We start from the raw sequence: 23,214 nt of genomic DNA, 5'->3' as shown, positions 1-23,214 counted from the left end.
AGGGAAGGAAACTGGGGTTCAAATCAATATTTTGGAACATAAGGAAAAAATATATAGACAACCAGTGCAGAATAAGGAAGCAAGAATTGAAAAAAGTGAGGAAAACTTCCCAAATTTTGCGAAGGAGATGAACGTACAGGTCCAGGAAGCCCGGAGGGTCCCGGGAGAGCTGGACCCAGAGGGGACCACACCAGGACGCATCATGACTGAGATGCCAAAGGTGAAAGATTAAAGACAGAGTTCTGGAGGCAACAAGAGAGAGGCAGAGAGTTGCCTACAAGGGGTGCCTATAGGACTATCATCTGATTTCTCAGAGGACACTTTGCAGGCAGGAAGGGGCTGGCAAGCAGTATTCAATGTGATGAAAGGCAACCTGCAACCAGCATTACTCTATCCAGCAAGGCTGTCATTTGGAATGGAAGGGCAGATGAAGTGCTTCCCAGACAACGTGAAGTGAAGGGAGTTCATCATCACCAAGCCAGTATTATATGAAATGTCAAAGGGACTCACTTAAGAAAAAAAGATCAAAACTATGAACACTAAAATGACAATAAACTCACAACTATCAATAACTGAATCTAAAAAATAAAAACAAAATCCAACTAAGCAAACCAGAATAGGAACAGAATCATAGGTATGGGGATCATTTGGAAGGTTATCAGCCAGGAGGGGGGAGGGGGAGAAATGGGGAAATGGTGCAGGGACTAAGAAGCATAATTGGTTGGTAGAAAATAGACAGGGGGAAGTTAATAATATAGGAAAGGATGAAGCCAAAGAACTTATATGCACGACCCATGGACATGAACTAAGGGGGGGTGGGATTGCTGGAGGGAAGGGGGGTACTGGGCAGAGGGGAGCAAAGGGGAAAAAAATTGTAACTACTGTAACAAGATAATAAAATATACTTTAAAAATTTTTTTAAATAAAATAAAGTGTATGAAAAGCAAGCAAACTTTTATGATAAAAAGTGGGGGGAATTATGCAGAAGTCAAAGATATAAAAGTGAAGGGATAAAAGATACAAGTAAAAACAAACAAAAAGAACAGCTAAGAGTAAACACAGTAACAGAGATACTACATACACCCAACTGTACTTCAAAAGAGAAAACAAAGCAAGTGGGAATGGATTGAAAATAAAGGCAGGCAGCAGGAAGCCAGAGAGGCAGGAGGCCAGAGGCAGGAAGGAGCCTGACCGTCTTTGGATCATGTAAGGTTTCACCCCATCAGCGTGGGGCCAGTGAGGAGCCCCCGCACCATACCCACTCCCTCCTGGACCTCCCAACCACCACCACCCCGCCCCCCAGCTTGCTCACTGCCTTCAGTAGAACCCACGAGTGGGACCTGAGGCCACGGGCCAGGGAGAAATGCTGCACCAGGAATCTGGCAGGCAAGTAGACAGCCTGTTTGAACTAGTTCAGTACCACCCAAGAGGGCACCAGGCAACATGTCCGTGATTCACCAGAGGTCGCAGGAGTTGATCTTGCCAGAGGGAGCAATGGCTGTGAGGACCCAGGAGACCTCCCATGCAGACTCTAGCTACTCACCCCAAGTGGCCAGCTGTGTCTGAAATGATTTGACTCTTATTTCAACGAGAGAAAACAAATAGATGAAAATGACAGAAAATCAAGAATTGCAGCATCCCATTTCAGGACAAGTTGGAAGGCCAAGGAAAAATGCAGATGAGTCCGTGAAGACATCTGATCTTATGCGAAGCTACCAATCTGAATCTTCCCAATTCTAAGACAGGTAGTCCCCCAGCTGCTCCAAAAGGTCACGTGAAACTCTGGTGCTTGGCAGGGCAGGCCCTCCTCCTGGAGCTCCGATGCTTGGTGCCATGCTGCCAGCTGGCCCGCCACCCTCTGGTGCCAACAGGGGCTTCACCAACCAATGTCTGCTTTTGTTTTGATTTGGTTTTTAATCAGAAGACCGATGTAAGCTTGTCGGTATTTTCCCAAGGAAAACATTTTTTAAAAACTCCCATCATTTTCTAAAAGGAAGAACATTTTCACACCAAAAACAGACTAGAGAATCATTTCGAGCTTCATGAAATGCCATTACACGTTCCTCATTTCGGGGGGCTAGCAGGAAAACTCACGGTGGGCCGACCAGCATTGGTGCCCATCGCCAGGGCCTGCTTCGAGTGGAATTCCAACCACTCTGATCACAGTGCATTGGGGCAACAGAGAGTGGGCTTGGGGTGCGATCTAGGTACGTGTCAGGGAACCACCTGTGCACACACAACTGTTATGAACTGTCACTCAAATCCGATGCTCCTCCTGACCTCCCTGCTGCTGGCTCACTCCTCCCTCGTCTTGACGGCCTCAGGTCTTCAAGTCCCGTCTCCATCGCCAGTGGTTCTCCACACGAGCATCACGTGGGCTGGAGATTTGCAAGCTGCAGACTCCCAGTCCCACTCCCAGAGGTCCAGTCCAGTAGTCCCAGCATGGGGGCCCGTGGTCACGCAGACTTGGGCGCTTCAGCCTGTGCCTCCCACCACCCAGCCCTGTGAAAGGACTGACCAGAAGCGGCTGACGCTGAGTCCTGCAAAGTGGAGCTGAGAACAAGGACAGAGAGCGAATGGCAGCGCCTAGGCCACCAAGTGAATGCAGCGCTGGTCGCAGGCTGTGCTGACGCCAGGACAACAGACAGGTGTGCGGGGCTGGGGGACTGTGCCACTCCTAGTTCATGGCCAAAGTGAAACACTCAGCTGGAGGGGACAGATGGGGCAGAACATGAGCACCATCTGTACATTCACAAGACAAGTCTTGTCGTGGGGAAGCGTCCCCCGGAGGCGGCCCTGGCCCTGGCCTCGGCCTCAGCGGTCTCTGCCACTCACCATTGCCGCCCTTCCTCTGCCCATCAGGTGACTCACTGTCAACCAGCATGGGCCCATCCCTGTGCCATGCACACAGCTGAGGTGCTCCCCCACCATCTGCTGACTGAGTGACCAACAGGAGCACCGGCTGGACCAGGGGACTCCCTGTGATGGCGCTGTCCAACCCTAGGGAGACCAGCTGTGGGAAAGAACTGGCAGGATGTGAACCACAAGCACAGAAAGCTCCCTTCTCTGGGCCTCCAGGACCCCACGGCCCCCGCCACATTCCCCACACAGACTGCCTTCCACCTCCTGGAGCAGCAGAAAGAAGACACTACGACATGGTGGGAATTTCCCTAGCAAGTCTGAAAAACCGTGCCAGCCCAAAGGGAATCACTCTCGTGGAGCTACTTGGGGACAAAGTCTTGTGCGTTGCCAGGCCAGCAGCCTGATGGCCGTGGCCCCATCTCTCTCAGCCAGGCCAGGACATCACTCCCTGACAAAGTGAGGGTCGGGGGTGGGAAGTCTTCAGACACACGTAAAGGCTGATCGTCCAGTGGCAGGCCTCTGCCAGTGATGCGCTCTCTCCACACACCGCGGCCTACAGCACAGCACAGCACAGAGCTCAGGGGCTGCCCTGTGCACAGGCAGATGTGCTCAGGACCAGACCCCCCAGGTAGAGGCGGCCAGTGACGCCATGCTTCCCCAGGCTGAACCCCGACCATCTGTGTGGTCTCTCATTTTGGATCTCTGGTCTCACCCACCGGGTGTGGATCCTGCACCCTTTCCTCCTTCCACCCCAACAGCTTATTAGGATCAGCCCCAGCCCTAAACTCCGACTTCATACGAATAAGTACTGACCTCTCCACAGAATGATCCCCATCGGAAACTGGCAAGAATCTTTGGGACTTCATTTAAACCGCGTCCCATGCTTTGCACTCGTAAGGCCTACAGCCATTTGACCATGTGGCCTTGCTTGATGGGGCTTCCCTTGTCTGTGTGACCCCAAAAGCTGCTGAATGCCACAGCATCAGGCTTCTTAGCGAATGTCAGGCCCTCGCTTGGAAGAATGAAGTGGACCATCTTAAAATACAGACCATGACAACCAGGATGGGAGGGAATACATTTACTTTAGGTATAAAGGTTTACTATTATTAACAAGTTATCACTATTATTAACACGTTTATAAAATGGAAATAAAAATGACATACACGTTTGGTGCCAAAGTGGCCCATACAAACTAAGATCAGTACAAAAATAAATTTTCAAGCTACGTGATTTTAAAATAAATGTCATTGAAACAAGGGAAACAGGATCTGGATCTGTCGTGTGTTGAATTGCAAACATCAGAGCAAAGAACCAGGGCCTGCTGGAAGAGCCGCCCCGTGTTCTCCCGAGAACCCGGCAAACGAACAAAAACAAACATACAAGTTCTGTTCCTGAGCTACAGAAGCTTGGCGCCTCTATACTGTTGTGAATTCCTGCTACAGGGGGTCCCCGATGGGGCCGAGCTGATGGCCTCTCACTAGTGCTCAGCTGGTGATATTGCAGGCGGAGAAAGCTAAGCCCACGTGTGAAACAGAGAAACCCACTGCTAACAGAACAGTGCATGAGTCCTCTCTGTCCATCACCAATCCTTGCAAGTTTTCTGCCCACAGATAAACATGGGCAAAGGGGAAACCAGGAGCTCCCTGGACTGGGAGCCCCTGGGCCGCCAGACAAGCCCCTTGGTGATTCTGGTAGGAATCTGCAGCATTTCCAGGGTCTCATCCCTCCACAGAGACACACTCATTCACACCTAGCAGCTGACCTCATGGGTCAACGCAGCCGTGACCCATTCAGGGAAAGCAAAGCCAGCCCAGCAAAGCCTCTGTGCACCCGGCGTGGGGCTGCAGGCAGAGTAACTAACTCTCCTCCTCGTTCCCCATTAAACCAGGCCAGGACAGTGTGCCTGCTGGAAGTGACATGCTGGGTCAGTGAATGTAACAACTGACCAAAGAGCAAAAAGCCCTGCCAACTTCCGCTCTGCTGGGTGTGGTGCGGCAGGGTGCCTGCCCACGCACAGCTCCTCCAGGACCCCAGCGAAGAACGCAGACGCGGAGGGGAGCGGGAAGCGGGGGCTAACGAAAGGGCGGCAGCCCTGGTCAAAGCAGCTGAAGGTCCCACAGGAGCCGAGGACAGCTCACCGTCCCCCAGGGTCAGGGGCAGCAGCATGGAGAAGAGGGCCCCGCGCGGCTCCTGCAGCCGCAGCCCCGCTCTGCTCACTGGTCCTGGACCTTGGCCCTTTTGGCTTTTAGGGACAGGTGCTGCAAGAGAAGAGAAAACATCATAACTGGGTTGGCTAGTCAAAGAAACCAGACTTCAACACAATTCCCATACAAACGACCAGATCAAAGCTTCCATCTGGTTTACGCCCTCTCAGTAAAAGCCAGGCCCCTCAGGAACAAGTGCGCAGGAAAAAAAGCACAAGTGACCAAGAGAGGAAACGGGGCTTCAGTAAGCCACACAGCCCGAGGCCCAGCCCGCTACGGCTCAGCCTGGTCACACCGGCCGTACAGACAGCACTGTGCTCTGGGGACTGGGCTCGGGCTGGACATCACGTCCAGTTTCCGTGAACTGCTGAAGAACAGTCAAGGGATGGAAATAAGAAGATACATCATTTTACCAGGTGTCTCAAATGCAGGTACCTTTTCAAGGCAGGGAAGACACACAGGACAAGGATACCTCCTAGTGACACAGTTTTCTTTCAGAAATGTCGCTCTCCACCAGCATAAATAACATAGGAAACAGAGCATTATAAACATGGGCATCAGGTAACAGGATTGAGGGAGACAAACATTCTAGCCCAAAGTGCTAGAAATTCTAACATATGCATTTATGGCAGTGTACAAACAGAAGTTTTTAATAAATGACTTCTGTTCACCAGCTGAGGAACCCCGGACACCCCCTTAATAGTCATGAACAAACAGCCATGCAGTGAGATCTTCACCCGAGGAATTCCCACCCTGGCCGCCAGCACAGCAGGCCGGCCACCCCTCGATGAGCAGTGCCCACCGCCGCCTGGCCATGGGACAGCCACCCCCACGGCCGTCGGCAGAGAGCTGCAGATGCAAAAGAAGACACAGCACACCTCCGGGCACAACGCAACAGATGACTGAGTGGGCAGGACACAGTCTAAAGGAGCAGTACCAGATTCCTTTCTAATGCTTATGCCCAAGAAAGGACTGGTAGAGGTTCTTGCAAAGGCTGTGGTTAAGAGGAGTTTCCCCAGATCCCAGAGGTATCTGAGAATCAGGAAAAAAAAAGTTAAGGACTAAAAGGCAAATCTCGGAACAGGTCACCCTGTTTTTCTCCCAGCTGTTATATTGGTCTTGTTGAATTTCTCCAAACTCTCTCACTTGACCTGATGTGACCCCTACAACCAAAGTTAAATACCCCACAGCCCTAGCCTAGGGAGGGGAGATGACACCATCACGCTATGGGACCATTTTTGGTGTTCGTTTCTGGGAAGAATGTTGAGTATAAACAGAGCCGACTCTGAACCATTTCAGGCCTCTGAAATGGTAATGGAAAGTCACCGAAGGTGCCAGGAACAGAGCCTGTGAGCCGTGGGAGGTCACGCAGTGCCACATCATGTTCCACAAAGGAACCTCTGCCATACATGGACAGCCCCTGGAGGTCTGCAGGGCTCCTGGAGAAATCAGTTCACTTTGGACTAACAAGTTAGTCACAAGTACCTTGAGACTGTTTAGTTGAGGGGCTGAGATTCTTAGGGAATTTCAGGACCCTCACCTGTACAATAAAGTTGGGGTGTCAGGTGATTCCTAAAGGCCCCAGCCTCCCTAAAAATAATTGATCACAGTGATGAGCTGAAACAAACATTTGGAGGTCAAAGACAAATGCAGAAATGTGTGACTGTCATTTTCTTCAAACTCCTGGGGCTATTTGCTCTCACCTTTGTAGGTCAGACCTAAAGAAGCTGTAACTTTGAGCAGAGAACGGAAGATGACTCAACTTCTAGGTTCATTCTGTTCTCCAAGAGCCTAGGACAACCTAGGGTTTCTCCTTCTCTAACCGCTTGCACCTCATTCTTTAACAAGCACTCTTAAAACTGGGCCATGCTTCTCCACGTCTGCTTTGCATTTCTAATCACTTCGCTTGGACTTTCCACCTGAGATGTTTTGAAGACAAAGACTCCCTTTCACTTCAGGTTTATTCCTACCAGCCCAACACTGCAGAAAAAACAGATGGCACTGTTATCAGTCCCTGCAGCTGACCTCATTTCTGGCTGAAATATCATATGAGGATATGTTTGAAAGGTTTTTGTTTGATTGGATAAGATTTAAATATTATAACACGATTTCTAAAAGACAATTGCCCTTTACATTGCAAGAGGGGGTGGGTGAGAAGATTCCTCCATGTACAGAGTCACAGCTCAAGTGTCCCCAGGAGCTGACAAGTGGCAGAAAGGAGCAAAGCAGGCCATGGCACCTGGGGTGTGGCGCCCAGCAGGAGCCCGTCCTCCATCCTTTCTGATCGCTGCCGTGCCAAAACTCAAGCCCGTGTAAGCAGACTTAATATTTCAAGAGAAACCTGAAATCCTTACTTAATGTGAAATCTCCCAAATTTTAAACACACCAGCCAATCCCCTGCAGTCCAGTTACAACCCTGATGAAGTTAGAGGTTTTGGACTTTCCCTTCTGTGGTGAATGATGATAAAACTAGACAAAATACTGATGCAAATGTTTTCAGGCACTGGGCAACAGAGAGCATAGGGCTATAATCCTTCAGAAAAAGGAAACACTCAGGTGAGCACTGTATTCATCGCAGGTCTCTGCCTGGCTCTCCAAACCTTGGCACACAGAAATAAATCCTAAACAGAGAACAGTATTGCTGGGCAGAGGAAACAGGTCAGAAGAGTTTGGGGAGCCTGAGACAGCTGGAATTTATAGGACAGGTCATAAGAAAGGAATAGCTCCAGAAATCTACATGGGGCTGCCGTTTAAGTCTTGGCTGAATACTAAGCGGCACATGTGCAAGCCAAGAAAGATTCAATGAGGCTGGCAGACAAGTAAGTGACTGGGCAGTTGTGAGCTGATACGAGAGTCTGGAGGCCTGTACTGTGCTGCAGACACCGCAGTTCTGACCAGAGTACAAAGACCTCACCGAATATCCTAGGCATTCAGCTGAGAAACCAAAAAGGCCATCATGTCTTAGGAGTATGGCTACTTCCAACTAACCCTTTCCAAGACTAAAATCAAGCCTCAGTGAAATTAAACTAATCTGCTATTAACTTTCTACTAGAAACATTCTAGTAGAAACTTACTACTAGCTCAACATTCTTTTAAAAAAAGATAGCAAAGTCTAAACTCTCCATAACATAGCATTTACATCGTCCAGCATAAACAATAATTTGTTAGACAAAAGAAGCAGAAAAGCGAGATCCATACCAAGAAGGAAAAACTATCAAAAGATGAATAAAACAGAAAATACCTTACATATTCAGTTAGTAGACAAGCCCTTTAAAACAACTAATACAGGGGTGGGCAAAAGTAATTTGTAATTGTTTGTATGGAAATTAATAATAACACAAGTAATAATACAATAATTAGTAGTAATAATACAAGTAATAATAATAAACTGTTTTGCATACTCATAACTGTAAACCTACTTCTGCCCACCTCTGTATAAATATGTTAGAAGATTTAAAGAAAAAGACAGACATCATGAGTGAACACAAGGAGACTCTACACAGAAAAATAAAAAATTAAGGATGCCTTGGCTGGTGTGGCTCAGCGGATTGAGCACCCACCTGCAAACCAAAGGGCTGCTGGTTTGATTCCCAGCAGAGCACATGCCTGGGTTGCAGGCCAGGACCCCAGCTTTGGGCGTGTGAAAGGCAACCACACATTGATGTTTCTCTCCCTCTCTATCTCCCTCCCTTCCCCTCTCTATAAAAGTAAATTAATAAAATCTTAAATAAAAAAATTAGAACCAAATGGAAGTGGGAGGCTAGAAAATACAAAATGAAATATTCTCTGGGTGAGCTTAACAGCAGGCTGCACATGGCAGAAGAACTGGCCAGTGAACTTGAAAACAAGTAAGAAAAACTATCCAAGCTGAAGCATAGAAAAAAATGATCAGAGCCTCCATAACATGTAGGACAATATCAAGGGCTCTAAAATGTATATAACTGGAGTTCCAAAACCTTGGTGCACAGAGATATTGAGGCAGAAAAAAATATTTTAAGGAATAATAATCTCAAATTTCACAACTGTGATAAAAAAATCATTGGCCCACACATGCAAGTAGCTCAATGAACTCCAACCAGGAAAAACACAGAGAGAAGCACAAAATAGGTCAACCTGCTTAAAATACAAAGATAAATGAAAAACTTAAGAGCAGCCACAAGAGAAGAAAATACATTACACACAGAGGAGCAACAATAAATGACTGGCTTCTCACAGAAACAATTCAAAACAGACAGCAATGACATAAACTCTTTAGAGTGCTAAATGAAAAAAGAAAATAACAGAAGATTTTCAACTTAAAAATCTATATACAGAAAAAATATATCTTTCAAAAATAAAGATTTTCAGATATAGGAATGCCAATGGACTATTTCAATAGCAGACATACACTAAAAAATATATTAGAGGAAGTTCTTTAAGGAAAAGATACCAGACAGAAACTTGCATCTCTGCTAACAAACAGAGACGACAGAAATGACAGCTATGTGGGGAATACAAAATACTTTCTTCTTCTTGTTTCTTAGTTTTTTAAGAGACAATTGTTTAAAACAAAAATAATAACAATGTACTGTGAAAACAAAGTATATGTAGAAATAAAATATGACATTTAAAAATAAATTATGTAGAAAAGAGTAATATATACAATACTCAGAAATAAGCCACATGTAGAAATAATCTACATAATAACATATGTAAAAATAAAATATCTGATAACAATAGCACAAAGAACGGGATGGGGAAATGAAATATATAAGTTTCTTACATTATAGGCTAAATAGTGTAATACCAATTCAAGGTTGATTGTGATGAGTTAAAGATGCATATATAATCCCTAGAGCAACCACAAAACTAATAAGTATAAAAAGCTATTAGAAGAGATAATATGGAGCACTAAAATAATCTGATTAATTCAAAAGCAGGCAGTAAAAAAGGAACAGAGTAAATTGGACAAATAAGAAATAAACAGCAAGATCACACACTTAAATCTAACCATACCAATCAATTCATTGAAGTAATTGGACTAAACATATCAATTAAAAACACGATGCAAAATAGAACAAATCTTTAGACTCTATTTAGCCAGAAAGTTTGTGAACTCTGATTTATCTGTTTTCTTGCCAGCCTTCTAATATAACATTGTCCCTCAATTAAAAATCTTGCTAGAAAAATCTGTGACTTTTTTTTTTTTTTTGCAATGAATGGGCCATTTGCTGTAAAAAGGAAGAACATAAACCTATGACTTTGCTCTACAAGGCTCACCCCCCTCATGGTCCTGGCAGGCCTGCCGTGGAAGAAGAGAATAAACACACAGTGACACCGGTACTCAGCATCACCCACCCCTGCGTGTGAACTGCCCTGGGTTTAAGCTGGCATACCTCCTTACGGTCTTTCAAGGCAATCCTCATCAGAGAGTATTTGTGCCCCTCCTTGTGAACATGATCCACAGTGTGATATAAATTTTTTTGGAAATAGTTTAGAAGAGCAGAGGATGAAAAGAAGAGCTGAAGATACATTCTCTTTTTTCTTATGTGTTATTCTTGAATGCACTTCACTGCAAGCAAGTAGCATAGAGCTTTTACCCAGAATGGTTTGCAGATATGGTAATGGCCATGTCATCCCACGTGCTACTGGGGGGACAATTTCAGGCACTGAACTGGAGAATAAGTGTGTATTTAAAAATATGAAGAGGTAAGTTAACAGACAGTTTTAAGGGACAGACTGTTCCTTCCTACCGTTCCTTGCTGATAGAAGTGTGGAGCCAGCTCCACCAGCCAAGCAGATTCAATAGCAGTCACATCTCTCATGTAATACTTGGAGGTTTGTATAACTTCATTGTAGATAACCCTGAAACGAGAAAGAAATGAGCTAATTTCCTGTATCTTGTGATGAGAGTCAAGAATCACAGCAATTAGAGATGATGAGGTTTCCCCTTCACCTTCAACAGGTATCTATTCTGTGTGCCAGGCACTACACTAAACAAATGCACTGCTGTTGCTCACTTAAGCCTCATGGCCTGAGTGGTGGAGAAGAGGGTGTCCATCCACAGGGGAGACTCTAAAGTCCTGTGTGATTCCCAGAACACCTCGGCCACCCTGGACTCTCCTTGGCACTAGAGGTGCCAACGCAGCCGCTCATACACTGCTCTGTCAAAGCCCTTCTCCTAAGATGCTGGCGTCTGTTGGTGTCTGTATCTGGGACCTGAATTCATCTCCACACAGCTGTGCCCAGGGTAAGGTTAAGTATCTAGTCCAAGGGCAATATTGAATGTTTGCTGAATGGACTCCTGAGTAGAGGATTATCACCATTTGCTTAAGGAGATCTCTGATGGAGCAGACATTCTGTAAACGACCCTGACATGAACAAGAAGGAGGCCTTTCTTTCAACTTAGCGACAGGCTACACAAGAGGGTGGCTCACCAGCGAGGCGGCTTCTCTGCATAGAGGACTGACGCAGGATGGATGTGTAGCTCGTGATCGTCACGGATAGTCCTTGTAAAACAGAAGAATGTTTTGACATAGATTTTAAGTGCTTATAGGAAGACTTTCCCAGAGACATGTTTAATATAATAAAAACTGTGTACAGATTGTACTTCACAGGAACAAAGCTATTCTCTCTCTTCTCCTGTGCTCTTTATGCTCCCCCCACCCCCCACCACTGCCACCCGAGGAGTCAAGAATAAATCATGCAAACAAGGGAATAAAAGAAAAACAACTCGTGGACATTTAGGAAAAAATTTAGAAATATACTGCTCTGCCAATCTTTATATTTATCTTCTGTAGGTTCTCTTTCAAACTAATTTCCTTGGGAACAGAAATAATACAAATTATTATTTCTATTAAACAAAGTTAAAAGCTAACAATAAAGACTATGGGGGAGATAACAGGAAAAAACAAACTCAATATTGAAGTATCCGTTTCTCGGAGACAGTATTTCAAATTCCAACTCAGATCTGACTCAATTTAATTCAAAAACAAATTTCCCAAGCCCAGACCTATCAGTAAGCTCAGATCACAAGAGAACATGCACAGATTAGGAAGGCACTGCCCGACCATAATTACAGAGTTTCTATGGGTGCCAGGGATGCGTGCGTCAGGGAAGTGCTTCAGGCACCGCCGCGCGGTTCGCCTCCGGCACCACACTGCAGCCAACACCCTGGGGGTCTGAGCTGGCCGACACTGGACTTTGTCCCAAAGGGGCTCACTGACTGTGAAGCCGGTTATGTATGTAGCCCGCATTTTTGCTGAGGACCCTGGAGAAATAATTCTTTTAAATGCTAGTAGAAACTGCTCATTCATACTGCTGAGGAGAGTGGGGCAGTCTATGTGATGACAAAATAACAGTGCTCCTGGGGAGGACCCCAGGCCTCCCCAGAGTTGCCTCAAACACGGACAACTCAGTGCTGGGAGGGCAGCTCATGTGATGGGCAACAGAATCCTGATACTGACAGGAGTGGAGTGACACACAGAACACGCTAGAGATAAATGTAAAATGTTATACTTAGGTTCAAACAGTTCAATGGTTCCCTGCACTAAATACTAGATGGAGACCTGGCTGCCAAAAAAACAAAAACAAACAAACAGAAACCCTCAATGTGACTCTGGACTTGTTAACAAAGCCCGGCGTCTGGAACATCATGGCTGACCTCAAGGGAACGGGACTGTAATATCTTCTGAGGGGGAAAAGCTAATGACGAGACAGTATATGAAAGAAATCAAAGACGAGCTGGGGAGAAAGCCCTCTGACTGCTCCCTTATTAAATCGCAGGTCATTCGGATCGTTGCACTTTAAACGGGCTACAGTGAGGTTATGAGACTGAAGTGAGCTGACAGACTAGAAGGGACAATTCAAAGAACTGGAATGACTTAGTTTGGAGTAAAGAAAGCTGGGCTCCATGTTAGCTTTTGGTATATTTTAATACACTGAGGCTATCTGGAGGGCATCCACCATCAGTGGTTTTCTTGCCTAGAAAATGAAACCATGCCTGTCGCCTGTAGTGGGAAGGAGGCCGAGCACACGAAGAAACACTGGCCAACATCCAAAGACACCAAATGTGGCCGCAATGCATCAGGATAGGTGGTGGCTTCAATCCTGCAGTTTTCTAAAAACTTATGAGCTGCCCAAGGCCAACAGTAACTTCTCTAGGGAAGATCGTCTTTAATGGTTCCTTCTACTCCTGTTATTCTATCAGAATGGCAATATTACCAGCCTCCTAACTTGTAAACTGGCCTCCTTCTACAACATGTGGATGGGCTATTTGAGAATCATTTCCATAAAGTTAAAATACTTTGCTTAAAGCCATAGAGCTAAACTCAACTCACCTCTGGATAGAGGCACAATCTAAATAAAGGAAAACTCTTCAACTTAATTTCTCTCCTTTCCCTGCACATCAGCTTTGTACACGGTTTGGATCATTTGTAAGATCTGTCCTTTAATGAGTGACTTCAAGTATCACGTTACCTATAAGCTCCGGTGGAATGAAACCTGGCTGCATTCGCAAAGAATCCCGCAATGATGCACCTCAGAACCGGATCCGGATCCCCTACACAAGACAGCCAACAGAGTGCCAGGTGAGACCCTGGCCTGCGCTGTGCTCTATGTGCTCAGGCCCGCGGGGAGTTCCCACCCCCACCACTCTGAGCCACCCTGCAGCCATCTCCTGGCCCCGTCTATGGAGGTCCCTGCCCTCCTACAGTGGTTGCTGAGGGAAACCTGCTGCACTTGCCGACTGTTCCTCTACCTTGGGGCCCCCAGCCCTCCTGGGCCGCAGATGCCCAGGCCAAGGCTGGGCGCCAGAACCTAGGAGAGCACTCTCTGGCTGGCCCGTGACCTCAGGAACTCCTGTCTAGGAGACATCTTATGGGAATGATGTTCCTCCCCTAAGATACAACCTGGGACACTAACACTATATTATTTCTGTGGCTATAAGCTACAGTGTGTAATTCTTTAAAATTTTCAAATGTTCCATTTTAATTGGTGTCTGTATTGCCAGAGTAAACATCTTCCAAGGAGAAAAACTTCCATTTATTAGATGGTTCCCACAGGATATATTCCAAATTAGTGTGCAAACAGATAGTGTCGTTTATATGGTTTATGACATACCATATTTCAACAAATCTGAGACTTACTCTTTTTTAACTCACTCAAATCAGGATAGCATTTTATAATCATAATTGGCAGCAGGTTTTTTTTTCTTTCTTAGTGGTACATAAAATAATGGCATGTCTTATTCATAACGGTGTTTTAGATTCAATGAAATATAGTTTATTGATAAATTGGTTCCGAAAAGGTGGTAAAATTTACAAAACCATCAGCAATGTATGAGAATGTCAGTTTTGCTGCAATCTTACCAGCAATGTTTTGGCAAAAAGGCACCCTGTCTTTTATTGCACAATTATTTGATTACTCCTGTATTTCCTTTTGGCACAGAATTCATGAGTCTCAAATTTACATCTCTAACCACAATCTGATCCAAGATTCAGTTCCTCCTTTCCAACTGCCAGTGAGAAATTTCCATGTAGAACAAAAGGGGTGAAAAATGGTTCCTGGGGAGCAAGGTGGGCGGAAAACTTAGATACTGCAGTAGCTGAGGCCCTCCGAAGCTCAACCCTACCTTACAAAATCTTATTTCTTAGTATTTAATCTCTCTCATTAGGAAGAATTTAATGTAACTTTTCTCCTGGGCAAGAGGTTGATAATGCAAAACAGGTTAAGAAGCACAGGTTTAGAAGACTGCCATCCCTCCGCTAGGTGACAGGCACTCAGTCAGTTTCTCCCCAAACAGCTGCCCTTGGAAGCTTCCTGTTTCTAGCAATGACACCAGCATTACCCAATCACCCAGGTTTCAACTCTTTCCTCTCGGGAGCTTATTCATTCATCAACTCTGAGCACGAATATGCTCCTCACCCCAAGCCCCTGTCCCCGAGTCCTCCCTGCCTAGCATGACCTTTGCTACTATTTTCTAACTCCATCGGTTCACTCAACTGGACTTCCGCCACCGCTCGGCCTGTGGTGAGACCTCCCAGGCCAGCCCCCCGTCGCCGGATGCCTTCTTCCCTGCACTCCTACTGCCTCTCATCTGCCTTCATTGTCCTTCACAGTCACTGAGGCGCCTACACCTGTGACTACCCGGAGAGCTGGTATCCTACACCGCAGTAGTTTGTCTGTCTGTGTGAGTCTCTCCCTTCGCCTGCACTGCTTCCTGAGCGTAAGAACCTTGTAAGCTCTTGTTCTCCGTGTAAAGGCAAAACAAGACTGAAATCAAACTGCCTGGGTTCAAGTTCTGATTCCACCATACACTCACCATGTGACCTTCAGCAAGGCACTCACTGCCTCTTGGCCTCCCTTCTTTCATCTATAAAACGTTGTGAGCATTAAAGGAATTAACACGTGAAAATGCTAGAACACTGCCTGACCTACCACAGGCAAGTACCAGGGGTGCTGAGAGCTCCCCCGAGCGCCTGGCATGCTGCAGGGATTCAGAAGACAACCACTGAGTGAAGGAGTAAAGGCGTCACCTCCTCAGAAGCGTAGGTTCTGAGCCACACGAGCCTTGCTCTGCTACACCCAGTTGTGTCGTCCTGAACCTAACTTCTCCCTGGGACTCTGACAACTCATCTGTAAAACACGGGTGAACTACCTACACCTCACAGAGCGGGAGGCTGACAGCGTAACTGCAGAACCCGTCACAGTGTAACCCAGTGTGTCCTCAGCTAATGGCGGTCACTGTCACTGCTAGGGGCCACAGGCTGTGCCTCACACGGCACCTCTGTCTTACCCTGACCACAGCCCAGGCTCAGCACGCAGCACTTGCTTAAATAATACCTATATTTGAAAGTAAAATGTAATTCATACATAACAGCCATAAATACTGTCCACTTAAAAGTAATTTTTCTTACAAAGCCTACATGGGAAAACTAACTACATAATGTCCGATGATCTGAAGGTTAAGGATGCCTAGTGTAGTCGGGGCTTATGAAAATGTTTTAGCAAGAATAGCCCTCGGACATAAAAATGAGCCTAGCTGGAAACAAATATGCTCTTTTTACATACAGCTTTTCGTCGACATGGGGAAAACGTACACCCACTCTCTGCCTCACATCACACCCCAGTATGCAACTGAACAGAGCAAAAAAGGGATGTCACCAGGACTGGCAGTTCATCCTTACCTTCACTCGATTTCTTGGGCACCTGAAACTTGACAAGAAGCTTTTTCAATTGTTCTCTTACTGTGGCAGCTCTGACCAGACCCTTGTAGTTCAGAAAGTGCTCCTGACACCACTGCGAGTTCTTACTGTGCTGCAGGCATCGAGACAGGGAGGGGGAGAGAAACAGACACGTTCTTGACAACATCATGACTTTCTCTTCCTGCACTTGCGTACTCGGGGAGCCAAGATCTTCAGCTGTAACTGGCCCTTTTGGCCCATCTCTCTCCACAGGTGCTGAGAGAGGCTGACAAGCTCCCCATCTGACTGCTCTTTGATCTCACTCGCTGCCTGAAGGGCAGAGCTGTCGATCTTAATGACAACCTTAGATACCTTCCTCCATGTGGCAAACTACCAAACAGAACCACTTCCCTGCGGTTCTTTGTAAATAAACTTTCCTTCCTTGGCAGGCTTGAGTTGATCACTTTATTTGACTACAGGCAAACAATATGACACTTGCCAATTTAGAAATAATTTCCAAATTCTATTATTTATCCCCGACTATGATTTTTCTATCAACACTATTCAATTTTGTTCTACATTTTTAAGTAGGATCATTGTGTCTTAGATTAAGTACTGCTATGGGAATGTACCTTGGAAATTAGTCTAAGCCAGGGAGGAAAGTGTTTCAAATAAGAAAGTGTAAATCACAGAGGACTTTCCCAGAAGACAAGCACAGAAAAATGCAATGTAGACCTGTACCTGCATGCTACTGGTAGGGGGCAGCTTTAGGTTGGAGATGATACACTGTGCACATAGAAATGAATTTCCACTGATTTAATTCGTAATTAATAATCTCAGTAAGAGACTGGGTTCTTCTGAAAACTGTTCATTGACTGAATTTCTCCTCTTCTAAAAACGTATTTTAAAAAATGAATGTAAGATACTGAAAATCTGAAATATCTCATTTCCCCCTCTTACAGCTCCTCCTTTACAGAGGTTTCTGTTTTCATTGTCTCTATCACCTTTAGATCTCCCTTTTTAGCAGTTTTTAGTGAGAACTTTAAGCTGTATTATTTGCTCTTAGCTTTACAGACTATTAAGAACAATAGAAATTAACTTCACCTGTAGCTAAATATAGTCTGCCTGCTCCCGGCAGAATGGTTACTATGTGAGATCTCAAACTCACAGAAACAGCTCTGAAGAGTCAACTAGAGCATTCAAGTTACTCTCAGCCTCGCTTATTTGCAGAGAATGTAACAGAACTTCCCAGTCAAATGCCGGCCAGCGCTGACCAGCAACGGTGCGTGGGTGAGAGTCAGAGTGTGGGAAGGGGCGACCAGGCCCGGGCCAGCAGCCTGGGGCAAGCACTACAGCTCCAGGCAGGATGAAGCAAGGAACAATTCCTGTGCTCTTCCAGGCAAAACTGCACCACAACCTCAGGCAGGGGGCCCGCCCACAGATTAGAAATACTCACAACAGCCCTAACTGGTGTGGCTCAGTGGGTTGGGCATCATCCCACAAACCAAAAGGTCATTGGTTCGATTCCCAGTCCGAGCACACCTCTGGGTTGTGGGCCAGGTCCCTGGTTGGGGGCGCTCGAGAGGCAACAGATCAATGTCTCTCCCACATCAATGTTTTTCTCCCTCTCTTTCTCCCTCCCTTCCTCATTCTCTAAAACTAATAATTAAAATCTTTAAAAATATATATTGGCAATACTCTAATAGGAAAGCCAAGAGGTCTCTTGGCCATTCCTTGAGGAACAGAGTGAACAGGTGTGTAGCTGTGCTTACTTTGATAAATGCTTCATACACATTGAGCATAGTGAGATGGTCACCTTCCTCCACAGCAAATTTGCGGTGCTGTCGAATCTGGAAAGGAAAAAGCAACACTTAGAAGCTGATTCCTGTGAGCCTCTTGTACTGGGAGGTAACACTATACAATGAACAGCTCATGGCTCGTAGAGCCAGAAAGACCTGGTTTACACATACTAACTCTGCCATTTCCTGGAAGACCTCAGACTGGTTACTTAATCTTGCTTGGCCTCAATTTCCTCATCTGTAAAATTGGAATATTAAGCCTATCCATCAAGATAACTGTGGGATTAAGACAAGTCACTATCAAGTGTGTGGCACCGTTATTAGATAAAGGTTTAGTGTTCTTGTCTCCTCTCTCCAGTCATCTCTCCTTCAGACCTCCTCCCAGCCCCTAAGAATGAAGGCTCCAGGACGGCAGGGACCTAGCTGTCTGGCGCATGGTAGACAGTCTATATTTCAAGGCTACCACTCGGGCCCCATCCCCAAATTTTTCTTTCTGTAACATCCTGGGCAATGCCATCTGCTCCCGTGGATTCAAGGAGCAGCATATACAACAATTTAAATACAAGCACACACATATACTTAACTTCAGAATTTTCTCCTTCCATCAAATACCACATGATTAATCTTTCTTCTTCCTTCCATTCATTCAATAACAGATATTTACTGAGCACCTACTCTAGGCCAGGCACTGTTCTATGAACTTGGGATATAACAAAGAATAGAATAGTGGCGGGAGAAAGACAATAAACAATATAAATAAGCAAAATATTTAGTATATTAGGTGGCAAGAAGTGCTAAAGGAAAAAAATAAAGCAGGGATGGGGACAGAAAGGGGAGGGGGCATATGATGCAATTGTAGACACACTGGAGAGCTTCAGTTTCTTCATCCTGAAAATGAGTTTGCCTGTCCTGAGGAAGGATTGTTGAAAAGGCTAACAGAGAAGCAAGCAAACAAACAGAAAATGGAGAAAGCAGACATAACCACCTGGGCACGGAGGCAGGAAAACATGGTTATACAACTGTTGGGGAGGATGACAGGAATCCACAAGGAAGGTTCTCTCCTCCCTACTGCACATTCCAAGTCGGCCTCCTGGTGGCAAGGCTGCCACCTCTGACTCTTGGTGGCCAATGGAGCCAACTCTGAACTCATCGCTGCCCCGCCCCCTTCAGTAAGCCTCCCGTCACGGCACTCTTCAGTGTCCTAACTTTTCTTTCATGGTCTTCCCAGCATTCACTGCTGCCTAGGCCATGGCAGGGCCTTGTTACCTCCTTGGCTTGGTTCCAGCACTACCAGAATCAGCCTGCTGGGCCCAGGCACTGACTCCTATGTCACTAACGTGCCTACTCAGTTGCTCCAGGGCAGCGAAGAGTTTCTGTTACAGGAAAGTCAGTAGGACAATGGTTAAGATGTGGGACTCTGGACGGCAATGGCAACTCCACGATGAGTCACCTAACCTTCCTGTGTCTCTGTCTCTAAAAAAGATTACAGTACCATCCACCTCCCGGTTCGTGGTTAAGATAAAATGAAATGAAGCACCGGAAACACCCGGCAGTGTCAGGCACACAGCAAACACTCAAGTGCAGGGTGATCTCTGCGCTGCTCGGCTGTCAGCAGTTCCTAGTCACGTTAACAAGAAAGCCCCACAGTGAAAGGGACTGGTACGAACAGCTGAAAGAGAAAGCTGGACTTACTGCCTGAGACCTCTGGTTCGAAGGGACCACAAAGATATTCTGGATCTGCATCATGGCTGCAATGCTGAGAATTTCCTGAGAACAGCCAAAGTTTCCTATAAAACAAAGAGCATGATTGAGTTCAAACACCCCATGTGTCCATGAGACGTGAAAGGCATTTTCCGATGTTTTCCTTGTACCATACTGCAAACTAAGATGCTATATCCATATATAGCTTGATTTTTAAAGTCTAAGTATATAAACGCTCGATGACTAGAGGCCTGGATGGACTCCAAGGGAGGAGCTGTCGTCCACTCTGCAGCTGTAACACCGAGGGACGCTGTCCTGTGAGCCACAGGGGAGCCACACTGGGCCATCACTGAGGGCAGGTAAGCTCCACACCTGCCCTGGACTCTCTTATGTGGACACCTGAATCCTGGCAGAAAGCTGGAGGGGGGAAGGGGGCAGGAACTATGTGGGCTGTGTCCCTTCTCCTGTGTCTCTGCCCCGGACCCTTCTCCAAGGTGGCCTGCCTGGCGAACTAGACCCGGGAAGCACTCTGCGGCTGCGGCCGCTGCAGCTACTACCCGGGACCAGAGTCTGCAGCGATCGCCCTCCAGGATTCCATATGGCGAAAGCGAACTACGCGGCCCGTCCCACCGCCCACAGTCCCCTGCCGCATGAGTGATGCACTCCGCAACTCCAGACTTAGAACCCTGTAAGCCTAAGGTCATTCGGCTGTTCCAAACACTATGCTCAGTGTGACATACAGCTTTGTAGATTGCCAGTTAATGTAAAGGTTAGATAAAAGCAAGAAAAAATAATTATTATACTTCCCTGGGGTGGGAAAACGATCCTGTCTACATGATTTTGATTTCCATGTATGAGAAAATCTTCAGGTCATACTTTTTCTCTTTTAACTCACATCCTCACAGAAATCTGAGGATGTCAGAGAAGTCGGGACCCTTGTGCACTGGTGGTGGGAATACAAAATGGTGTAACCACTGTGAAAAATGGGTATGGTAATTCTTGAAAAAAATTAAACACAGAATTATCAGATGATCCAGCAGTTCCACTCTAAGTATACACCCAAAAGAAGTGAAATGAGGGACTTGGACCACGTTCATAGCAGCATTATTCACAGTCACTAGAAGGTGGAAGCTCCCTAAGTGTCCATGAACAGATGAACGGATGCATGAACCAAGTGTGATCTGTACACACAATGGAATATTGCTCTGCCTTAAAAAGGAAGGACGTTTTAACATGCGTTACAATATGGATGCATCTTGAAGACATTATACCAAGTGAAACAAGCCAGCCAAAGAGAACAAATATTGTATGGTTCTACTTATGAGGTTCCTAGAAGAGTCAAATTCAGAGACAGAGAGTAGAAGGCTGTTTGCAGGGGCTGGAGCAGAGCAGCGGATGGGACCTGAGTGTGTCAGGGCACAGGGTCTCAGTTTGGAAAGATGAGGAAGTTCGGGAGATGCGTAGTGGTGACGGCACAGCAACGTGAATGCACTTAATGCCCCACAGAACTGTACACTTAAAAAACGATTAAAATGGTAAATTGTTATGTATTTTTTTACCACAGTAACAAAACACTTCCCCATTTAAAAAGAAAAATCTGGAGGTGTTAGTACTAGGCCCGCGAGGAACAAACAAAGTGTTCACTGAACTAATGATGACCGACATGGAATCACAAGTCAGCAACATGCCCCAAACCCGACAGCGACCTGCGACAGCTCCTTCACGACTCTAAATGCATGTATATCGTACCGTCTTCCCAGGGCGCAGAGGATGCAGGGAAATAAGTCCTCTGACAGTCAAACTAAAACTGATGAGAACTGCTGTCTCCACCCACCTGATTCAAGCAGCATTTTTGCAAACATGGGATTCAGAGGAAACTCTGCTATCCTCATGCCAAGCGGCTCAGTTAGGCGACAGTCTTTGTCCAGACCTGCCAAAAGAACAAGAACCATCAGAAGGCAGTCATAATTGTGTCAGAAGACACACAGCTGTTGAGAGAATAAAAGATGATGAACGCTGAAAAAAGGTACCAAAAGAGGAATCATGCACCACCCGGATCAATCTGACACCAGAGAACTGCCATGTTAAAAAAAGCTCTCCTTTAAGCTCTTGAATATTTAATTTTAAAAACTGATATCTCTAATGGCTCCTATTCACTATGAATCTAAGCACCTGCCCAGGTCTGTCCTTGGTGCCAACACCGGAGCTGTTCGTCCACCTGCCTCCTGGGCAGTTTACTGAACCAGGCAGGCTCCTTCAATCCCCACACCCCTCCTTGCCTCTTTACCACTGGCCACCATCTAGAAACTGAATGCCCACGATGCGGACTATTGTTTAGATGATTCCCAAGATGTGGCATTAAAACGACTGCTTCAGAGCTCAGAGTAAAAGGTCATTTCTCTTCTGTTTCCATACAACATCTCTTTACAGGTGATAAATCAGCTTGAAACTAAATTAAGTTGGGTGCTTCCCTCTACCTTCTCCAGCTAATTTAGGGCAGCAGAGAAAGAGAAAATATTTTAGACATCAGTCTGACTGAAGGAAAATTAGTCCAAATGAAAAACTTCTCTGCAGTCAACATTCTCCCATCCTCACTACAGATTATTCCAGGAAGCCTTGCTTCTAAGTTCCTGTTACATGCTGGAGAACAGGAGACGGAAACCTATTCCGGCACACACTCACTCTGGGCTGGCTTGATGCAGACCCACCTAAAGGCCTTTCAAATCATTGAAGATCTTTTAAATCAGTGACTGGCTATTCCTTCACAGAGAGATATCATAAATATAATGAAGATGGACTCCTACCTCACCCCATACAAAAAAAAAAATTAACTCAAAATGGATCATAAACCTACTAAATGAAAGCCAAAACTGTAAGAACTCTTCAAAGAAAACATAGGAAAAAAAATCCTTATGCCGTGGACACCACAAGTAACAAAAGAAAACAGATAAACTGAACTACTTAAAACTTAAAACTTTCATACTGCAAATGATACCATCAAAAAAGTGAAAAGCCAACCCGCAGAATGGGAGAAATATTTACAAATCGCAGATCCGAGGAGAAACGTGTACACACAATATATAAAGAACTCCTCCAAGTCAATAATAAAAGGACAATACCCCCAAATTAAAAATGGGCTTAAGATTTAAATAGATATTTCTCCAAAGAAGATATACAAGCAGCCAATAAGAAAATGAAAAGGTGCTCAACATCATTAGTCATTAGGAAAATACAAATCAAAACCACAAGATACCACTTCGTACCCACTAGGATGGCTATCATACAAAAGACAGATAGTAACAAGTATTAGCAGCTTGTTATTATGTGGAGAAATTGGAAACATCCGTAAACTGCTGGTGGGTATTCCCACCAAAAACTTTCACATGATTTTTATAGCAGCATCGTGCATATTAACCAAAATGAGGAAACCAACCCAAATGCCCATCAACTGGTAAATAATAAGGATAATATGTGGCACGTGGTATA

General features: G+C 45.6%; 1 protein-coding gene across 1 annotated transcript in view; it reads right to left on the bottom strand.

Annotated features, from left to right (window-relative positions):
* Positions 1 to 2,816: 2,816 nt before the first annotated feature.
* The window catches only part of DHX35 (DEAH-box helicase 35), a 63,556-nt gene continuing 43,158 nt past the window's right edge, over positions 2,817 to 23,214 (bottom strand). The window contains exons 15-22 of the mRNA XM_090286404.1: positions 21,563 to 21,658; positions 19,720 to 19,814; positions 18,001 to 18,078; positions 16,232 to 16,361; positions 13,524 to 13,605; positions 11,483 to 11,554; positions 10,799 to 10,910; positions 2,817 to 5,120 (exon numbers count right to left, since the gene is read on the bottom strand). Coding sequence (XP_090142530.1) covers positions 5,076 to 5,120; positions 10,799 to 10,910; positions 11,483 to 11,554; positions 13,524 to 13,605; positions 16,232 to 16,361; positions 18,001 to 18,078; positions 19,720 to 19,814; positions 21,563 to 21,658 — 710 coding nt within the window. The 3' untranslated portion in view covers positions 2,817 to 5,075. The remainder of the gene's footprint in view (positions 5,121 to 10,798; positions 10,911 to 11,482; positions 11,555 to 13,523; positions 13,606 to 16,231; positions 16,362 to 18,000; positions 18,079 to 19,719; positions 19,815 to 21,562; positions 21,659 to 23,214) is intronic.

The sequence above is a fragment of the Furipterus horrens genome, unplaced genomic scaffold (genome assembly GCF_987537825.1).
Source record: "Furipterus horrens unplaced genomic scaffold, mFurHor1.1.pri manual_scaffold_8, whole genome shotgun sequence".
NCBI classification, from domain to species: Eukaryota; Metazoa; Chordata; class Mammalia; order Chiroptera; family Furipteridae; genus Furipterus; species Furipterus horrens.
Note: the sequence above shows the minus strand (reverse complement) of the source record. Positions and strands in the feature narration are given on the sequence as shown.